Here is a 20,996-nt window from a genome sequence, read left to right as displayed (position 1 = left end):
TGAACGGATGATCCTGATGCACGGATGAATCTTCACAGGTCAGCCGCCCGCTGAACACCTTCTCCTCGCCGCCCAACGCCTACTACCCAGACAGCCAATAGGAAGCCGCCGTGAAAGCGATGCAGAAGGTAAGGAGAGACGCTTGGACTCCCCTCCTCGGAGCTGGTTGGATTATGTAATAAAAATGATCTCCTGCTGGACACAAGCTGCTCGAACTCACTACCGCCCCCTTGTGCCCGGCCAATGAGGCAGACGTGTCGACCCCTGACCTCCGGGAACCAGCTGACCGCGCTGGATGTCGGGTAAAAACCGAACCAACGATCGGACTACGCACAAGTCTCCAGTTGCACTTAAAATCGCTTTTCATTCATTTTCTCAACTTTCGCAGCAAAAAGGTCAAAAATATGGAGGCCGCCTTTGTCATGAAAAGGAAAAAATCTCTCTAGTCGGTGCTTTCCTTTGTCACATCTTTTGTAACTTAATATATTTGAGTTTTAGACATTTAAAAAAAAAGCAATCGGCACTTTTGACAATTTATAGACAAATACTTTTATTGGATTAATGAGACAAACCGTTTGTCACTAATGCTTCTCTGATGAAGTAGAATGGCTCTGGGACACCCCTTGTGGCTTGTTGAAAGGCATTCTGGGTAATGTAGTGAACCACTGACTGCAGTGGTGAAGGGTCACGGGTTCTTATGATCGTCATTTTCAACACATAACGAGCAGAACTTCTAACTTCAAGGCTTTAAAATGTCATCTATCGTGTCTCTAAAGCTGCTGTGCATGAGATGTAATCTTAAATATTACAGCGTCACGCACAAACAAATAAGTTGTTATCCTGAAATATTATGTTCCAAAAAAGTGGAAGTATTTAAATGATGCAATACCTTCTTTTAATATCATGTACTTTATTCAACTTAATGTATAATATATTTACTTATACAGAACATTCAAAATGTCATTTTCAATGATCTGAAAAATTCAACAGCGAATTGTAATTAATCCCCTAATTTATCTCAACCGCAGATTCACCTCAAATAAAATCAAATTAAAACAAGTAATCACAGATTGATGTGTTTTACAAAATAAACCTTAAGTGCTTTCGATCACAAGGAGTCACATAGAAATATAAAATATATCTTGATGCAAAAGCCTTTTTAGATGTGTCACATTCTAGGAGATCGCAGCATCTTTGTGTACTTGTGTGTGTGTATATATATATATATATATGTCTTCTTTTTGCATTCATGTCAAACATTTTGTATTTTATGTGCTGTCATGTTGGCTTAACTTGGCTCAAGCATCTTCATATTTGTACATTATCTGCACTCTTGAAATCATGTTGGTTTTGTAACTTTTCAAAATATTATATCTTGTGAATTTGCCTTCGATCATTTTGAGTGAGTTTTTCATGCACACCGTATTAAAGGTGATCTGATCACACGTCCTTTGTCCTCCGCAGGCTGCATAAAGCTTTTATTGTCTTCTCTTTAAATGATGAAAAGATAGAGGTCAAACAAATTGAGTAGTTGGCAATGACAAAAAAAATGCATTATTTGGTGTCTTTGAGTCAATATGGAAAATAAAATATATTTTAAATGTGAGAAAAATTAACAAGAAAGTACATTTTACAAACAGAATGAAATGTTCATTTTGAGTTCCTTGTAGTTTTGATGGATGTGGTAATCTCAGGTGTCCACCTGGTGGCGCTGTGGCTCCATGTTTACCCTGTGAGCAGCGCCACAGTGGGACAGGACGGGGGGGGGAACTGTTTTACTTTGACACGCTGCATTACAAAGCAAGTGAACTGAAATATCCAAATTAATTTTGCAACAGCGCTGAATCAGAATGTAAAAAAAAGCAATGACTGTAAAGCACTCTGCGGATGTACACATATTTAATATTTTAAAATGTATACCAATAGAAATCGTTAAAAAAATATATAATGTTAAGTAAAAATCCTAACAAATGCCAAAATGTGCCATATGCATATTATAATGTTAACTATCGTTGAATCCATTCTAAAGACACACAAACACACAACGATGCGTTATATTATTATAACAAACCCTGTGACCCGAGTCAAGAAGAAGCAAAAATTCCGCATGCTTCATTACAACAGCAAGTGAGAAAACACCCCAGAACGCGTCCAAAGAAGTAAACGGTGACGTTTCCAGACGTGACCTTTGACCCGCCGCGCGCTCCTACGTCAGAGCAAAGCCCGAGAAGCTCGCTCTCGTCTGGGAGCGCGCGCAGCGGCAGAGCGGTCCGGGAGGAGAGAGGTGAGGACGAGGGCGAGTGTTCCGCTTTATACGCCTTAAATCTGCTTGTTCTTTTTAGAATAACAACTGTGCTCAAAGTCTCCCGTGTGATGTGAAGTTTAAAAACGATGTTTTTTCAGCGGGACATCCGCGGGGACAACGGTAACGTAACGGTAACGTGACCGTAAGTAACGTAACGGTAACGTAACGGTCGGGGCTATTTCAAATGTAAGCTAGCTTAAAGTAGTTTCCTGGTCTCTGCTGGACTCTGCCGGACTCTACAGGACTGGTTCATGGATGTCTTGCGGTTCCCTTTGGAATAAATGAACAGCAACAAGATGTACACCGCTCGGAAGAGAAGAAAACCCGCGCAGAAAGGGTTCGTTTGTGCTTTATTAACGTTATTTAACGAGTCATTACGTCACTAACTTCATCTCTGGTTCGTTGAAGACGAAAGTCTGTATTATTATAGGTGTATAGCATTTGGATACAGTAATGTTAATACACCACATTAAATACAAAATAACATGACATTATTATTATTATATGATAGTTACCAGTTCATAGTATGTGAGAAATATATACCGTGCAGTGTTTTCATTGCTGCATTAAATAAAAAAATGAAAATATTCTGGATTTATATCTGCATACTTTTATTATGCCACGTGGAATCGTTGGAGCTAAACTGTATGGATCCGTGTGCAGTAACAAAATAACCTCAGCAGTCACCCTACATGTTGCAGAAAGAATTGATTTGAAGTGTTGCATACTCCCCCCCCCCCCCCCCCACAGAGTCAAGCCCGTCCCAGCTGAAGGCGGCAAGTCCAACCCGTCCAAACGGCACCGGGACCGCCTGAACTCGGAGCTGGACCGGCTGGCCAGCATGCTGCCCTTCCCCGAGGACGTCGTCTCCGGCCTGGACAAACTGTCCATCCTGAGGCTCAGCGTCAGCTTCCTCCGGACTAAGAGCTTCTTCTCCGGTAGGAAACACGCCGTGTTCATGAAAACAGGTGGTTTTTAACCACCAAGGAAATTTAACCACCTGCCACCAGCAGGCAGCATGTTAATGGTGCTAAAGGACGACTCTGGCAGCATCACTACTGCTTTAGAAGCGGTGACGGTGACCAACCTTGAGAGTGACACGGATGGAGAAAGTGAAGCTGGGATGTGGAAACAGCTGCTCTGCCCTTTTCCCTCGCCGCCTTCCAAAACACTGGAATAGCTTTTCACACCCCGCTCAGGACCTGCGGACTCAGACAGGCAGGGCGGAAGGTGTCAAAGTAAAGGGAAAGAAAGCCGGGAAGAGTTTCACAACCCTGCAAAGCGATGGGATCAGTTTCGAGAAGCGGGGAAATCGTAAACCATCTGTGTGGAATCAGCAATAATATCAGTGTATAACCTCGTTTTAGTTATTCTTAAGACCACGACCGCTGTTTGTTTGGCTGGAAAAAGAAACTTAAACGCCCCATTGTAAAAAATGTTGCGCTAATCTTTGGGGGGAGAAAGAAATCTCCTTAGTTCATCTCATAACTATTAACCAACCACAGCATTTATTTTAGCGAGAAAACAAATCCTTTCCCCTTAATATAGACGTATAAATAAGCATTTAATCACGTTACTTGCTGTCGATGATTCAGCCCAAATAAGCTAGAAGAATTCATGTAAAGTAGGGAAGCTAATCCGCTCTGTGTGTGTATATATATATATATATATATATTTTAGTTTTAGAGGTTTAGAGGTTTAGAGCTTGGAACCTTTGTGTCTGAAAGGTCCAGTCTCTGTTTAGAAATTGCTGTAGTGGCTTTATAGAAAAGACTTCCGGGCATAGCAGATGCATTTTTGGGTGTAGGTGTGTGTGCGTGTGTGTGTGTGTGCTGAATGTGTTTTTGACTGTTATTCCAGATTGTAAATCTGTCCAAAAAGAGCTTTCATAAATACGTAGACTGACTGGAGCAGTGTGTCTTACTGCAGCAGCTACACATGTCATATGTGAACACTGCTCACTGCTGTTCCCGTACGTTGTGCTACAACATTCAGCCTGTGAGAGCTGCCTCATACGGTTGTGCATCCTCCTGCGTGTGTAATATGTTGTGATTGCTAAGCTGCCTGCGTGAACTACATTTCACTCGTGTGCTCGCATGATTCCTTCTAGCGAGAGGAACCTCGGCTTAATATCACGTGTGCACAAACCTCTATCGAAAAACACGTCAGTCCCATCTCTGTGTGAGTGAGTGAACCTTGAACGACCCCCCCCCCCCCCCCCCACCACTCAGTGATGCCTTTGTTGGGCCTGAGCGTGTTGTAGGTCAGCTCCTCTCGCCCGTGGCCACGAGACGACCCTTGTCCCAAAGTCTCAGTCACACACTAATGTAGGTCTGAGGATGAAAGCCTCTGGGAATAAAAACATGGCGCCATAATCCACTCACGACCGCTCTATAGACCTTTTGGAGAAAATCGGGGGGGCGGGGGGCAGGCGGGCACTTTTCAACTGTTGTTATTTCAGTGGTGGTCCTCTGCATTTAACTTGCATCTTGGTAGGAAGAACACCAACAAGCATTCATCTAAATAACTACAAATGTTAAGTCAAGTTTCCAAGATGTCAGACTGTGTCTAGACTACAGTTTCATTCTGTATCTTTCTGTATTTTCCACCTCATGAAGCAGCAAATGCCAAATGTATTTCTTTGGAGGTCTTTGAAGACTTGATTCTGCGTTCGGGACGCAGGATCTTCATTGAGGGAATAATCGTTCCTTAAAGTAGTGTAAAATTCTTAAAAAAGTAATCAAAACAGTATCGTTCATGAATGTTTAAAACACGTAGTTTCATCACCAGTCAAAATATTCTCTGTTGGTGATGTTGTCTCTTCTCTTATATAGTGTATTATATATGAGGAGGCGCTGTAGACAGGTCGCTGTTGTTGTTGTTGTTGGTGGGACGTCAGGTTGATGGACTCATTCAGATATGTGAGCTCTTCTGATACCAACCTTCCTCTGGTGTTGATCTATGTTTCTACGTGGACGCTTATGTTGTGATGTTTCTATTGGACCTCTGTGGTCTTGCTACCGGCTGCTGTCCATGACGTCAGGGAGCAGTGCACCCCCCCCCCCCCCCCTCCTTACCCCCCCGCGCCCCCCACCTCTTGAAGTTCTCAATTATTGATAGCCGACAAGCTTTCGCCGCTCCCTCCCTCGGCCTCGTGAGCTCCGTCGGTTCGGACGCCGATCGGTGAAGATTTGATTTGTTCCAGGAGACCTTTTGGTGTTAAGACTGATTTGGTTTCCTTTAAATGTAAATTCTGTTGTTCTATTAATAATATTTCAGAGTTGCCAGAAATGACATGTGAATATAATCCAAAGTTAATTCAATGTGTGTGCGTGGTTCTTCAAAGCGATACGATGGAGCTTTATTGATCCCGATGTGGAAGCCGTATTGTCTGCTGTTCCATTAATGTCTGCACACCTTAACCCTAATCCGGGGTCAAAGGTCACAGGGAGCCCCCGTGGGAGGAGTCTGCCTGACTACGTGAAGCCTTGTATTCACAGGAACCGCACGTTTTTGTCTGCGAGCTGATGAAGTGAAACTGTTTTGAGCTTGTTGCTTTAAACCCTGTCTGCAAAGAGGAATCTTTCTTCAGCCGCTGGAATCAATAAAAGAAAAGATAATCCTGCTGATAAAGGAGCAGATGTCAGATGCACTTTTAAATAATTCATCTGGGGCTCATGTCTTACGTCTCACGTCTACACTGACAGAATGGATCTCTTTTCATATATGGCAGGATCCTTTGAATTATGCTCATCATGGAATATCATCATTTGATATGCTACGGTTTAAGCAATTATATGTTATAATGAGTTTTATCCACGCTTGTGATGCAATTTGTTTTTTAGGGCACTAAAATCATTTGTTCTTGTACATCTATTTGTTAATTTGTTTGTTTGTTTTTTAGATCTTATCCCTGCCTGCTCAATAATGATTAAAATACTAGTATTTTGGATTACCTTCAAATCCATATTACTTTGTTGTAGAATATAGAAATGAAATGAATGTCGGTCTCTCTGCAGTGGCGCTGAAGAACCGGCTGCCCAACAGCGTGAAGAAAAGCAGCGATGACATCACAGCGTCCGTGGGCGGGGCCGTACCTGAGGGGGAACTGCTGCTGCAGGTTGGTGAGGCTGCTGTCACTTCAGACTTCATCAGTAAACAATTAAACAGATGTCATAAACATCTGGATCCAGTGTGATCGCTTTGCTTCCTCAGGTTATCATGTTTCTATCAGGATTCTTACCGCCCCCCCCCCCCCCCCCCTCGTCCTGATTTACTCAGTGCTAATGTTGAGCGTTTGCACAACAACAATTGGCTGTTTTAGGTCAGCTGACACTTGGAGGCGAGGCGGCTCTGCACAGCAGGACAAGATGGAAGTGGCTTGTTTTCTTCTGGAGAGGGAGGGATGAGTTTGAGTTGACCGCAGCGGGCAGATGTTTTCTCTTCCATCTCGTGTTAGACTTCTCATGACTGCCACTGGATTGAATCCCTCCAATGGGGTCTGTTTAGGTTGACCGGCAGACGGGCTCCCTTCAGAACCTGTAGCGCCCCAGCTGTGCATCAAGGACATTTTAGTGACAGCTGTTTGACACGTGCTACAGAAATTGCTACAAAATTAGAAGGCAATAGTTCTGTTTCTGCTGAAATGGCCCCAAACAAAGATGTTTGGTTTAAAGGTCCAGGATGGGCTGTGAAGAAGTTGACTGTAGTGAAATGTTCACCCCGTGGTCCGGACATCAATACATCAGTTTATTTCTACACGTATCGATCCCACAGGAGTAAATGGGTCACTGCAGCAGTGAAGACAAACCAGCAGCTTCCTTCTCCTCCATTACGGACACGCCCACTGTCCCATGAATTATACACAGCCGGTGAGCTCATCCATTATTCACCAGAGGGGGGGGGGGGAAGTCAACTGAAGGCATTGAAAGTATTCTTGGATGTTTGAATTTAAATCTCCAGACCTTTAACACCCGTCATGGCGTCCTGTGTGTGTAGTGGACCGGGTCGGAAAGCTTCTTCTGTGGTGGATGGGATTGTCATGTGACACAAACAAACAGCAATGTGCAGTAAATATTTATACACAGTGCCTGTGCTCCTCCGCTCCGCTGCATGCTGTGTGTGTGTGTGTGTGTGTGTTTCAGCCTTTTTTAAGCTTAAATCTCAGATCCCAAACTAATCCAATGGAAAAATAATATTACGTTGCGTGACGACTAAAAGTCAAAAACCAAATATATTTATTTTATAATGGTAAATGCTCACAGTTAAGACACTAAAACTAGAGCGTTTAGAACATTTTCAGATTAAAGAAGAATGGTGGCAATGGATGAAATACATGTTTCTACACAATGATTTTCATGGGCAAAAGATTCTTTGAATATCCTCAAGTCACATGTTCCTGCTATCGAGTAAGACCCTCCCCCCTAAATGTCAATTATTCAGCAGCTCAGAGAAGCCGTCTTGTTTTCAGCCTGAAGCTAATGCATTTTTGACGTTGTGTGATGGATTTTAGAAGAGGCTTGAAGAGAAAATGTTTTGATCCAACAGCAACGATGTGAACCTAAAAAAAGTGTATCATCATCCTCCTCTTCGTCATCAGTGAGGCGGCTGCAGGCATTATGTGATCACCTCCTCACCGAGCCCCCCCCAGGCCAGAGGAGGAGCAATGATGAGGTCTTACTCATCCAGTGGCTCCTGCTCCTCTCTTTCTGCCCGGAGGAATAAGCCCTCTTCAGTTTTCTTTGTTGTAAAGAAGAAGAAGAAGAAAAGTGTTGTTTTGAAAACGAGGGTTTTTATGTTTGTTCACCCTGCCAGGGTCATAGTCCTCATGATGGTGAAACAATACGTGTCCTCCCTGCAGGCCCTGAATGGCTTCGTCCTGGTGGTCACAGCCGAAGGAACCGTCTTCTTCTGCTCTCACACCATCCAGGACTACCTCGGCTTCCACCAGGTCAATGCACACCAACAGATTCACCTGCTCATGTCCTCCGCTTGCTCTTCTTGGCTCTTTGGACCATCCAGTGTGTTTGTTTAGCTCGTTTTATCAATGTGAACCCTGACCTTCATGTACAAGGCCTACTTAGCTGCTAATTGCTTGACTCCAAAAATACACGACATTAACCAACCTTTCTAACTGTAACTGTGTAAACGCCTCGTTCCCCCGTCCACCTGAGCTGCGTCACGGCGCATTTACCCAACAAACCCAAATGTGAGCCGAAGCGGTCTCTGTGCAATCACTGCTTTCACACCTGCTAAACGAGACCCAGCTGATGGCCACAGAGGAGCGAACGCAGGGGAGGGGGGGGGGGGGTAATAAAACGACCAAGAGTCACTGCAGGGTGTAACATTTTGAATTGTCCTGTCTCTCCTGGAAGGGTTTCTAGCCTCGTGTAGCTTAGCTCAACCTTTGCTTCAGGAGCCAATAGGCAGCCCACATGACCTTTGTCTCTCCTCTGGTCCTCGGCCAGGTCCTGCTGGATCTGGACGACAGGCATCAGGGTCACAGCTGGGCTTTAGCTCCATTTCAACTATTTGAGTCAAATGTGCAGCGACACTTCATTTCTTTCGCCTCAGCTTCAACGCAAGCAGAATCAAACGCACCCCCCCGGGCTACCTGCTAAACATCTGCCTCTGTAACTTCAGACTGACGTGATGCACCAGAGCGTGTTGGAGCTGATCCACACTGAAGACCAGCAGGAGTTCAGGAGCAACCTGCACTGGGCCCTCAACCCCCCAGCCGGCCTGGCCCCCTCCACGGATCCCGTAGCAGGTGGGTCAGGCAGCATCACTGCACAGCATCACGGGCGTGGCGCTTGTACATCACAGAAATAATGCTTGTTATTGACGTCAGACGGCGAGTCGGCGTCGAGCTCTTCCTGCCTGGTGAGCTACGAGCCAGACCAGCTCCCCCCGGAGAACTCCTCCTTCCTGGAGAGAAGCTTCGTCTGCCGCTTCCGCTGTTTGTTGGACAACTCCTCCGGCTTCCTGGTAAGACTGAAACTTAGGAAACAAGTACTATGAGATCTCTGGGAGGTAAAATGTCAGACAAAGACGACTAACATGAACCCGATGATTTGCTCACAAATATGGCAATAAAGTTTAATGGAGCCCCTCAGCGGTCAGAAGCATCTCCTTTATTGTCGTGGTGTTGTTTCCTTCCAAAAGCTCATTGTGTTACTGGAGGGGTTTGAACCCGCGTCTCTTCTCCCTCCCACTGCGTTTGCGTGAGCAGTAAGCCAGGTTTCTGCTTCTGTCCACGGCTCGCTGTGGCTTTGCCTTCGGTAATCCCTCCTGCTATTCAGGGTTAGATTCCTGGCATCACGGCCGCAGGCTCTTAAACCCTCTAAGGTCAATTAAGCAGAGCTAACAGAAGGGGTGGGAATCCTCTTCTGGAGGTGCTTTTACCATCGCACACATTTACACGTCTGGTCAGCCTCATGATGCACGGGTCATGTGACCCGAGGGACCCGGTGTGCTGACATGCCCGATGGTGCTCTTCCCTCTCAGGCGCTCAGCATCCAGGGTCGTCTCAAGTTCCTCCACGGTCAGAGCCAGAGCCGCCCGCGGTGCGACAGCGAGGGCGGCGCCCCCCCCCAGCTCGCCCTGTTCGCCATCGCCACCCCCCTCCAGTCTCCGGCGATCCTGGAGATCAGGACCAGGAACATGATCTTCAGGACCAAACACAAGCTGGACTTCACACCCATGTCCTGCGACGCAAAGTGCGTTCTACGGAACACTCACAAAATGTTGCATAAAGGAATTAGATCGCTAAGTGTGTCCTTCTCTCAGGGGTAAAATCGTTCTCGGCTACACGGAGGCGGAGCTAAGAGTTCGAGGCACGGGTTACCAGTTCATCCACGCTGCCGACATGCTGTACTGCGCCGAAAACCACGTCCGGAGTAAGTCACCGCTGCAAAACCCCCACATATGTTCAAACATATTAGAATATTTGGCTGCGCATTAAGTACGTCAATAACAGGACACATGAATACAACCAGACATAACTACTTGTATAGGTAATGTATTTAGTTTAAACATATTTAACAACATATCACCTCCCCAAAAATAAGTCAATTAACTAATGGCCAAGATCTCTCTCTCTGGACAACAACAACAATGAACAAATGCTGAGTGAAAGCAAGTTAAGGTTAAAGTTCTATCATGGTTTGATAACAACAGGCACGTGCACAGACATTTTGGGGGGCATGAAATACTAATAACAAAATGTTGCATATTTTGGGATTTCTGCACCTGAGCAGGTTTGCATGGGATTGCATTCTGATGAGTCAGTGAACTCAAGCCGTATGTGGCTGTCTCTCACTGGAACCCTAAATCAGTAAATATAATATGTGCAGATCTGTTTCTCTCAACATTACACTTGTCACACATGCATCACATCAACAAACCAACGCTGTTGATGACATCCAAGTGTCCTACTTACCTCGTGTACCAGATGACCCGGTTAGTGGTAACCATGGCGCCCTACCAGACAGGCTCACAATGACACACACTGTGTGAATGTAGTCATGCATATGGAAACGCACGTACATGCATTAGGAGACACACTACCGACCCACACACGCTATAATGTGTGTTAAATGGAAGTTAAGAGTTCAAATGGATACTAATGCGACGCCGTGCACGATGAGGCAAAACGTGCACATGACTGATGTTCCTCTTTTCTGATTCATGTGCAAAGGACTGGGCGTATCTCTTATCTTTATCTGCATATAAAGACAAGAGGAAGCCACTAACCAGGTTACTTTTTTAATATAACTGATTATACTGAATAGCAGTTATTTTCGGTCACAGAATCTCTGAGCTTTCTCCTTCAGGACCAGTTGGTTCACACACATAAATATTGCAGGTCAGCAGCTTGCGGCTTTTACTTACTAAAAATATGCGGCAATAAATAAAACTCACAACATGTTCCTCTCTTGATGTGTTTTGAAAAAGTAGTCGAGTAATTGAGCATCTTTAGACCCAGAATCATGTGATGTTTCTAGCTGGTACGCTCTGATCTGGACTAAATAATAAAACATTTTTACAACCCATTGGTTGTAGAATTGACAGAAGACTCTTGATTCTGTGGGGATTCGGTGTCTTCCGTTAACAGTGAGGATGAACACATGCTCAGTGGTGTATTGGTCTGAAAGAAGGCGACACAGAAACATGACCTGCACCACAATTCTCACAATTCTGAGCCAGGCAGATGATCACGTGATGCTGCATGCGGAGTGTTGAGTGCGTGCACGCTGAACAGCAGTGACACGGAGCCTCTGATGTGATTCCAGTGATGAAGACGGGAGAGAGCGGCCTCACCGTCTTCAGGCTGCTCACCAAGGAGAACCGCTGGAAGTGGGTCCAGGCCAACGCCAGGCTCGTCTACAAGAACGGCGAGCCGGACTACATCATCGCCACCCAGAGACCGCTGGTGTAAGTGGGCGACGGGTCCGGCTGTTTGAGGCCTGGCCGCTTCATTGGTTAAATGGTTCCCTGCCATCCACAGGGACGAGGAAGGAGGGGAACACCTGAGGAAGAGATCCATGCACCTTCCCTTCACCTTCGCCACCGGAGAGGCGACGCTCTACCAGACGGGTTACCCGCTGCACGGCTTCCCCGACTCCTTCCAGGGAAAAGCCAAAGGCCACAAGTCCAAGAAGGGGAAATTGGACAAGAATTGTTCTGAGGACCTGGACCCAAAGTCCCTGCTGGGAGTGCTGATGAGCCAGGACGGGTCTGTGTACGTCTGCCAACCGGACCCGGAGCCCAAGGCGCCGTACCACAGCGGCCTCCTCGCCGAGCAGCAGAACGGCGGCGAGGGCTTCGGCGGCTCGTTAAGTGGCGACAGCTGCCATGTGGCGTCGGCCGGGGAGACGGGGAGCTGCAATAGCAAAGCACCCAGCTATGACCCGCTGCTGGCCACGCTGGACTCTCTGAGCCTGGACGCAGAGGAGCCGTGCTCCAACAGCGAGCTCTTCAGCGCCCTGGAGAACCTGGGCCTGAACGCCGAAGACCTGGAGCTCCTGCTGCTGGACGAGAGGATGATCCAGGTGGAGCTGGGCCCGAGCCAGGTCCCGACCCTCTGTGACCTTCTGACCAACAACGAGATCCTCTCCTACATCCAGGACTCTCTGGAGAGCGGGACGGAGGGGCGGGGACAAGGAGACGCAGGCAAGTTTGGACCCGCGGCCCAAAGCGTCTCCCAGCAGCCACAGGCGTGTTTCACACCCGCCGTCCTTCTAGCTCCTCCCATCACCCAGCTGTCGCAGCAGATGCTGCAGCACACGAGTGCAGAAGTGAAAGCTCACCCGGGCCACACTCATTGCGTCTCCCAGCCGGGGACGTCGGACTCCCAGGTGGACCACCGCCGCAGCCATTGCCCCCCCCGCGCTGCGCCTCGAGCCTCGCAGCCCAACGGCGCGCACAAACATCTTCTTCTGGGGTCGGGTCACCAGTGGCAGCCTCAGCAGGACCAGCACTCGGTCCACCTGCAGAGCCTCCAGGACCAGCTCACAACGAGCGGACACGCAGCCTTTCCCCCTAGCGCGGGGGCGGGCCACGCCGGCTACACCGTCTCCGACTACCAGACCCCCCCCCGAGAGCTGCAGGGTGACCACGCACACCAGCAGGGCCCCACCCAGAGCTCTGCGCTAGCGTTGGAGCAGTTACTGGGTCCGTCCCAGCCTCAGCACAGCCTGCCAGAGGCCTACAGCGCCTTCCACGCGGCCACGCTCCAGCCCCCCCACAGCAAGGTAAGAGTCCCCGGCTCATCTGAGCTCTCTGGGGGTGTGAGAAGACTACGTGAAAATTCATTGGTTCACCGAGGGTTAAAATGCCCTCGATGTGGTCGAGTAACGGGACGCTGCGGCGTCCTGCTGAGACCTTCTGTTCTGTCCTGCTCATTATCGAGCTGCTATCGCGGCCCCCAAACCCCCCCCCCCCCCTCCTGAGTCTGCGTCGGCATCAAATATCAGCGAACATCATCACAGCGAGGAGCCGCGGGGTCCACGGCCCTTCAACCCTGCGCTGTTCTCTTTCACTGTCACGACAACTGATTTGATTTTCCTTCCTCGGAGTCGGCTCGCGGGGCCCCCGGGGCCCCGCGAGCTCAGCGTAAACTGTGCTGATCCGACCAGACGCGGCGTGTAAACAAGACGAGAGCGAGACAGTCCAAGAATAGAGTGCACTCAGATCTATTCTCTGTATCTGTAATCCATGAAGCAGGTGAATTAGCGCTTCTCCAATGAGAATCGATGTGAAAAGGAAAGAAGAAACAGAATACAACCTTTCGGTGACCATTTTCAAAAATAATTAATGTCAATTACAGATAAAAAAAATCCAAGTGGAAAAAATATCTGATTGAGTTGATGCACGAGCTCAGGTCCTGAGAACATTGCTTGTGTTGATTGATTAATTAATTGATTGATTAATGAGAATCTATTGGTTCCTGGTAAAGGGGGGGTGGGGGTTGTGAAATGTCAACGTGAAGCATTAACTGAAAACACAAGCTGGAGGTCCATCGAGGTAACGAGACCTTCAGCATTAACCAATCAGCAATGACTCTGCAGCTCCTCTGGTTTCTTTCACATAATGAAGCCATAGTGGTTTGCTGGAGTTAAAAGGTTCCTCCCCTCGGCCTCGTTGGGACGAAACCTCCCCGCTGTCCACTGTGTGAAGTCTTTTCTCTGTTTCCATTAACTCAATCAAAAGCCTGCCGAAGAGGGAAAACGATGAGGGGGGGGGATCCTCACGTAGATCAGATCACAGATCAGATCCATTCGGGGAGTTGCTGTTGCACGCAGCACGGCGGCGGATGGAAGCGACCCGGGCCGCTGTTGATCTTCAGGGTCACTGGCTGTCGCTTCCAGGCCGGTCAGTCGAGCATGAGCAGCACTGACCTACAATCGGACTGTCACCATTACCTAATGCTGTGAATGGCATGGGGGGGGGGGGGGGGGGGGGCGCTATTCTCAGCTCAGAGAGGCACGACTAATGTGACAGAATATAAAGGGAGAGGCAAACAAATGAGGAATGAATGAAAAAGAACAGCTGTTCTCATCCGAAGTCAATGTTGAGTGGATTAGTTCAGCAGACTGAATTTAGATGATCAAACCAAACGACTAATTCCTCACACATATATACAACATATTGTTTGAATAAGGCTTTCTAGAGTGAGGTAATAGTTGGCCATTGATGTTTCACATCATTTATCATCAGCAGTACAGACCTTAGGGTTTTATATATATATATATATGTTTTGATATTTTATATCCTGTTGATAAATGTGTTCACAGAGTCCTAAAACACATAATGAACTGTGATAGAACACTGGCTTTGAAGGAGAATAAAAGTGTTTTTCTTCCAGCTGGAGAACAGCTGCCTCCTCGGTGCCACCAACGCCGCGTACATCCGCTCCTGTCTGATGCCCAACGGGAACGCAGTGGCGCCCAGCGACCTCCCGGACGGACTCGGCGCCCTGCAGGACCCCCGGAAATCAGGACTTTACCTGTGAGAGGAGGAGGAGGAGATGTTCAGCAGGACCACATCAGGTCTGCTTCTCCGTGTCTCCCCTCAGCGCGACGAGGAGACGTGTTCATGTGTCCACTGGAGCTTCAGCATCCATGTCCTCCCTCATCTGTAAATACCCACAAGAACAATGTACACATCTCAAACACTGACTGCAAGGTTCTACAAGGATCTTCTAGAAAGAAGACACTTTGATGCGTCCTTCACATTATTGAGCGCTTTAATCATTTTACATGACAGTGTACCTTGGACGGATGAATGAAGTGGGATGAGATCAACCAGCTCCACAAGCTCATGCGAGCTTTCAGACTCTTGTTTCTGAACCAACGGCTGCCGTAGACATGTGGAATATTGCAGCTTAAAGCGTGTATGCTTTGAAAAGGCGGACTATTGTGTTTAAGGAGTAAGTGTGAGTGGGTTTCATAATAGACCCAACGTGGTGAAGGCCGTCCCAAACAAGCAGCCGTGAGATTTGCAGTGAACACACCACAGAGGTTGGGTGGTGGACGGGGTCGACCCCCCCCCCCCCCCCCCCAGGGGTCCGTATGGAAGTCCTTCAGCATTTCATTCTTCCCGTTAATGTTGTTGAGATGAGATTCAAACAGGTGGTGAGAGGTTTGATTTGCTGCTGCTGCCACAGAGAGAACACGCTGTATCTGTGGCGCCTTTATAGCGATGATGCATTTTTTGCCTGCGTGAGGCTTATGATTCCAGATGTGATCAGAAAGGATCTGATTGGTCCCTGAGTGGACCTGAAATCTATCACAAATAAGCATTTTGGTTTCCTGACTGGAGACAGCGTGAAAATCTCCCATGAATGCCTTGTCCTACATGTCCTCATATCCTGCACAAACACACACACAGCGGCCCATCAAGGACCAAACTGTACCTAATGGATTACAATGGAAGCGCATGGAGGGTCTTTTGCTTTGATCACAAACAACTGAGAGAAAACATGTTCAATGCTGTCTGTTTATTGTCATCTTCATGTGTGTAAAGTTCTTTGAAGCAATGCGCAAACCAAACCAGGACTGTGAGAACATCACACAACAGACTTTAATGCAGCTTTGTGTAGTAAAGTCACACAAACTGCTCTTCCTCAGTGGGACATGAGGCTGATGCTGCGTTCACGGCCCCTCAGATTAAAGGGGTAGTTTGGTTTATTTCCCTCTGGTGACCCGTGAGAGGAACTGAAGCTCTTATTTCTGCTCCTTGGGTCAGTTTGGTGTTTTAAATGATTCACCACTCAGTCACAATAACTCAAACAAATGAATCTTATCGTGCTTTTCTCCTTAACTCTTCTCTTTTAATTTATTTTAACGCAGCATCAGAAATAAAGGTCCCCAGAGGTCAAAAGCTGGACGACAGCATTTAGCATTTAGTGCCGCCTCAGAAACCAAATGTGAAGAACACGTGTGTGTCTGCAGTTGTTGAATGTGTTGTTGAAACTGTAACATGACGCTTTTATTTCACCAGGAAAACGTCCTGATCGGTGCATTCTGGTAACAACTAAATACATTTACAGATTAGCCTCGGTTTGTTTTTAATGTAAACTGGCTTTTCTTATAAAAGAGAATATTTATAAACCAGTTGTGAGATCAAATGTTGTATGAAAGATTATATGGCGACAATCATTCACCAAGGCGCTTTAAAAGCAAACAAAAAATGGTTGTGTGTGTGCATATTGACGGTGTTTTTTTTAATCGGTGCAAGCACTACTTTAAAGTCACTTACAAACTCCTTTTCCAGCACTGAAAGTAGTCTTGTAGAAAAAGCATTTTATGACTTCATGTTGTGAGTATTGTTCCCTTTGTCATGTTTGTCACTTTAGAACAAAAGCAGTGCCATAAGTCCGGCCTTCAGTACATCTAAGACACTGGAGCTACGTTTGACTTTTTCTGGATCCACTTTGTTCACCAGATGAACGTGAAAAATGGTTTATATTTAATGTTGGAACCAAACGCCGCATTTGTGATTTTATCGTGGTACTTTTTATTTAAAGCACAGACTTTATTTTGTTACTTTTGTCACTGAAGGTCGTAGCTCTATGTAAACAAAACCTTTTTAAAATGCAGTTTGTCTTTGAGCCTTGTGTTCCAAAATGTGCTCTTGGATCCTGGAAATAAAGGATTTTGTGCAATCACAAACCGATGGTCTCCTCTCCGTCTTTTCAGGAGCAGACCTTCCTCACCTGTCCACCAGGTGCTGCTCAGCCAGCAAGCTAAGCTAGGGTTAGCATCAGACGTGTTGATCTTATAAGAGAAGCAAGCTAAGCTAGCGTTAGCATCAGATGTGTGGATCTTAAAAGAGAAGCAAGCTAAGCTAGTGTTAGCATCAGACGTGTGAATCTTATAAGAGAAGCAAGCTAAGCTAGCGTTAGCATCAGATGTGTGGATCTTATAAGAGAAGCAAGCTAAGCTAGCGTTAGCATCAGATGTGTGGATCTTATAAGAGAAGCAAGTTAAGCTAGCGTTAGCATCAGACCGGCTCTTATCTACTGGACGTCCTTTCAAACAGAGTCAGAAAAACGTTTTTACGTAAACGTTTAAACATTTTTAACTTGAAGCTTCTGTATTCAGCATTTTAATCTATTTGGATCCAATCTAGTCATTACAGAACCAGTAGATCTTTAGGATCATGACAAAAACAACGTAAGGGAGAACTTGACACCACAGACAAAGGAATACATTTGTAGATGTCCATGGAGAAAACGAACGAGGCGAACTGCATCACGGGAGCTCGGAGGTGTCGCACGCCATCGATAACCCGGGGAAGCTTTTAGCTGCTGTCCCTCTCACGCACGCTCTCGCACACACAAACAGCGATACCAGCAGTGACCGTTACCTAGCAACAATAGAGCATACACCTCGCGCCAACATCTCCTCGTTAAAGCAATTTTAAAAGCCACGTGAATCATTTATGAGGGTTTAATCCGCCTTGTGACGTGACCAATCAGCGGTAGCCAATCACAGGACGGGACGAACGGGGCGTCATCGTCATCAAGTGCCTCGCTGTGTTGGTGTTCATCATGGCGCGACATTCTCTATCAATTCGGAGATTTTCTGGCTGCAACGGGTTTTGCCGTTGAGGCCAAGGTTTGATTTTTAGGATTGAGTATTTTCCCACCTTAGTTCATGTGTGTGTTTTATTGTGACTTAAATACATAGAGTGACATAATATATTACATTACAATTTATACCTCCGCCTCCCCCCGCCTCCCCCCGCCGGGCTGTCACGGTGGATTTCCTCCGGCCCGCCAAACAGCAGCTCGAGCCCTTCCTGCTGAAAAGGTAAAACCAACTCCCCGTCCTGAGGCAAACTTAACAGTTCATACCTTTATTAATAATAAAATGAAATACTCCGCAAACTTTACCAGAGATCAGCCGGATTCTCACAGATAGCCGCCGCCAAATTGAAGTAATTTAAAGGTAATGAGCACAAATATGGTTTTAGAATTCTAGTTATAACTATTCAATCAATCAATCAATCAACTCTTTATTACAGACTCACGGTCCAGATAGTACAAAATAAAATAAAAGAACAACAGTAAATACATAATAAAATACAAACAGGGTCACAGGCTGAGTACATAGACCTACAAAGGCTGCATGAACAAACAGCTGTAGCAATGTCTATTGTTCAGCTAGTGGTATCAATAAACATTATATTAAATTAAATTATATTATATATTTTTTAAATATGTATTTATAGTAATACATTAATAAATAAATAAATACTTATTTGGATCTATATAACCCTAAGCATTCATTTTAGATGATACGTGTGTTTACTGTAATATCAACGTTAAGTAAACAACTGCACACCGACGGCCTTGTGTTTACTTTCTGTTGTGATGTTGTTTGACAGAAGCGTTTTCTTTTCGCACGGTTTGACCTTTAACCCCAGCCATCAGACCGTCTGTGGGTGCGTGCGTGCGTGCGTGTGCGTGCGTGTTGTTGGTGTCATGGCGGCCTCTACCACACTCCTTTATGTCAATATGCCACAACAGGTTGGATCAGTGCGTTTGTTTTGTTGACCCCAGCAGACGAGGCGGGTGGAGAGGGCATCAAATATTGATTCCGGATGAAAACCACAGGAGCTCCCTTCCAAAGGAAAGTGTTACTTTCACGTCATATTTATTATTATTAGAATTATTTTTTTGGAAACAAGAGCCGGATTAAAATTTTTAAAACCTCCACAAAATTCCACTAGTGGCATATTTATTGATTCTGACCCTAAAGATTTATTATATAATCAAATGCAAACTCTTTAAAAAACTCTTTAAATTAAAAAACATCAGACGTGAGTTTTAAATGATCCGCTTCTATAACACAAAGTTTAGAACTTTTATGCGACAATGTTCTATAACACAAAGCCTCTGAGTTCTTGAGTTTTAAATGATCGGCTTCTATAATTCGCGGCCGGTTTTTCAGGCTTCCCACTGGCTTCCTTTTTTTCCCAGAAAGCTGTTGAAGCTCGAGATCGAACTGACCTAAAAGCTCTGACATCTCAAGGGGCGATCACACACTGAGCTGCCAAAACCACTGTGTGTGTGTGTGTGTGTGTGTGTGTGTGTGTGTGTGTGTGTGTGTGTGTGTGTGTGTGTGTGTGTGTGTGTGTGTGTGTGTGTGTGTGTGTGTGGCGCAGTCGTCCACAGAAGATGCACAACCTCAACCTAGATTCCAAAGGTAAACAGATGAACAACAAAGAAGCCATAGTAGAGGTAGAGATGACACAAAAGGAAGCAGGGAACAATGGGATGATGATGAAGAGGAGTCAGGAGCAACGAGGATGAAGCAGAAGAAGAAGCGAGAGAGGAGGTGAAGATGAGTGGAGTTGGTTTGGAGGTCACGGCCTCCCTCCTGTTGGTCTGATGGATCCACTTTGACAACCACAGACCACCAGGGACTGTCTGTGTGAGTGTGAGAGCGTGTGTGTGTGTGTGTGTCTGTGAGTGTGTGTGAGTGTTAAAGCTCAATCAAACACACACAGTCCCAGTATCCCTGGAGGTGTTTCCTCTATCGACCGTGGCTTTGTATGGACACTCTCACACACACACACACACACACACACACACACTCACACTCACACACGCTGTAAGTCACAGTAGTTGCTGAGGGAGTAGCTTTTGCTCTTGTGGCACTAACAGTTTTAGGACTGTACGTAGCAACCATAAGGTCGCTGGCACCTGAGGACCTGATTGAGGACCTGAGATCTGCTCCCACAGCCACGACCCCCCCGTGGCCCCCGGTGACCTCTCAGAGGCCCTTCCTGTCACCCAGTCAGAGCTGCCATGTTGCATGGGAAGAGGGGCGTGAACAAGGCGTCACGCTGTCGCGTTCATTTACACCCCGTTCATCACACACACACACACACACACACATACACACACACACACACACAGGTCCACTGCTCAGCTTCATGTCCACGCCGATTCAGTCAGGGGGTGTTTAGTAAATACATTTTAATTTTCAGTATTTGTCGGAGGTGTGAGGGATGATTGACAGCTGTAGGGCGGGACCTGTCATCACCTTCTAACAGGGAGTGAGTGTGAGTGTGTGTGTGTGTGTGTGTGTGTACAACTGTAACACTCATACAGATTATTAGGAGTTAATACATTCATTAATGAGCCTTTATTTAAATACATTTAGTCATTCTACAATCAAAATGTTTATTAAATGTTACATGACGTGAAGGCCCTGAGTATTGCTAAAGGTTACTAGTACTCCGCTAGTACCACATGTACAGCCTCTACTACTCCTATCTGCACTTCTAGTACTTTCTTCTGATGACGTGAACTTAAACAGAGCCGACACTAAGAGAACAATATCTACATTTTATAAACATACATAGGTCAAAAACTCTAAACTTAGTTATAAACCCTCTGTTTCAGACGAACCGGCGCCGCCCCCTGCTGGCCGGTTTGAGCGGTACACACCAGCGCAACTGATGACGTCACGCTGACCATCTGCTCACTGGTGAGACAAAAAATAGCATTCAACAAATTACTATTGATAAAATAAGGTATTAATAAAGTTGTAAAACCTAAAAACAATACAATTAAATAATATATATTCTATAAACCTTCTTAATCAAAAGAATATTGAAGGGAGAAAAGCTGATTAAATGTATAAATAAATCTGGAGATAAACAACCGCCCGCC

The 20,996-nt window shown here is 46.1% G+C and overlaps 2 protein-coding genes across 3 annotated transcripts in view; both read left to right on the top strand.

Moving 5' to 3' along the window:
* LOC119219937 (aryl hydrocarbon receptor-like) overlaps positions 1-1,456 on the top strand; it is a 62,474-nt gene extending 61,018 nt beyond the window's left edge. Inside the window, exon 11 of the mRNA XM_037475460.2 lies at positions 39-1,456. Within this exon, the coding sequence (XP_037331357.2) occupies positions 39-101 (63 nt within the window). The 3' untranslated portion in view covers positions 102-1,456. The remainder of the gene's footprint in view (positions 1-38) is intronic.
* A 304-nt stretch (positions 1,457-1,760) lies between these two features.
* ahr1b (aryl hydrocarbon receptor 1b) lies at positions 1,761-16,998 on the top strand. 2 transcript variants are annotated; one of them, XM_037475449.2, is made up of 13 exons: positions 1,761-2,284; positions 2,404-2,447; positions 2,548-2,642; positions 3,056-3,243; positions 6,325-6,425; positions 8,166-8,255; positions 8,948-9,074; positions 9,156-9,292; positions 9,812-10,023; positions 10,094-10,203; positions 11,599-11,740; positions 11,814-13,059; positions 14,673-16,998. In XM_037475449.2, the coding sequence occupies exons 3-13, from the start codon at positions 2,587-2,589 to the stop codon at positions 14,817-14,819; spliced, it is 2,556 nt and encodes an 851-aa protein (XP_037331346.2). In that variant the 5' UTR covers positions 1,761-2,284; positions 2,404-2,447; positions 2,548-2,586; the 3' UTR covers positions 14,820-16,998. The 2 variants fall into 2 exon arrangements, with proteins under 2 accessions (XP_037331346.2, XP_037331336.2); XM_037475439.2 differs by having other exon boundaries at positions 1,761-2,447.
* The last annotated feature ends 3,998 nt before the right edge of the window (positions 16,999-20,996 follow it).

This window comes from Pungitius pungitius, chromosome 3 (genome assembly GCF_949316345.1).
Source record: "Pungitius pungitius chromosome 3, fPunPun2.1, whole genome shotgun sequence".
Classification (NCBI taxonomy): Eukaryota; Metazoa; Chordata; class Actinopteri; order Perciformes; family Gasterosteidae; genus Pungitius; species Pungitius pungitius.
This window is presented reverse-complemented; position numbering and strand designations above follow the sequence as displayed.

Bases quoted from the DNA above. Each gene is read 5' to 3' on its own strand.
- ahr1b (XM_037475449.2), top strand. From the start codon at position 2,587: ATGAACAGCAACAAGATGTACACCGCTCGGAAGAGAAGAAAACCCGCG. The intron at 6,426-8,165 runs GTTGGTGAGGCT...TCCTCCCTGCAG, and splicing joins AGGGGGAACTGCTGCTGCAG to GCCCTGAATGGCTTCGTCCT. The intron at 9,075-9,155 runs GTGGGTCAGGCA...TATTGACGTCAG, and splicing joins CTCCACGGATCCCGTAGCAG to ACGGCGAGTCGGCGTCGAGC.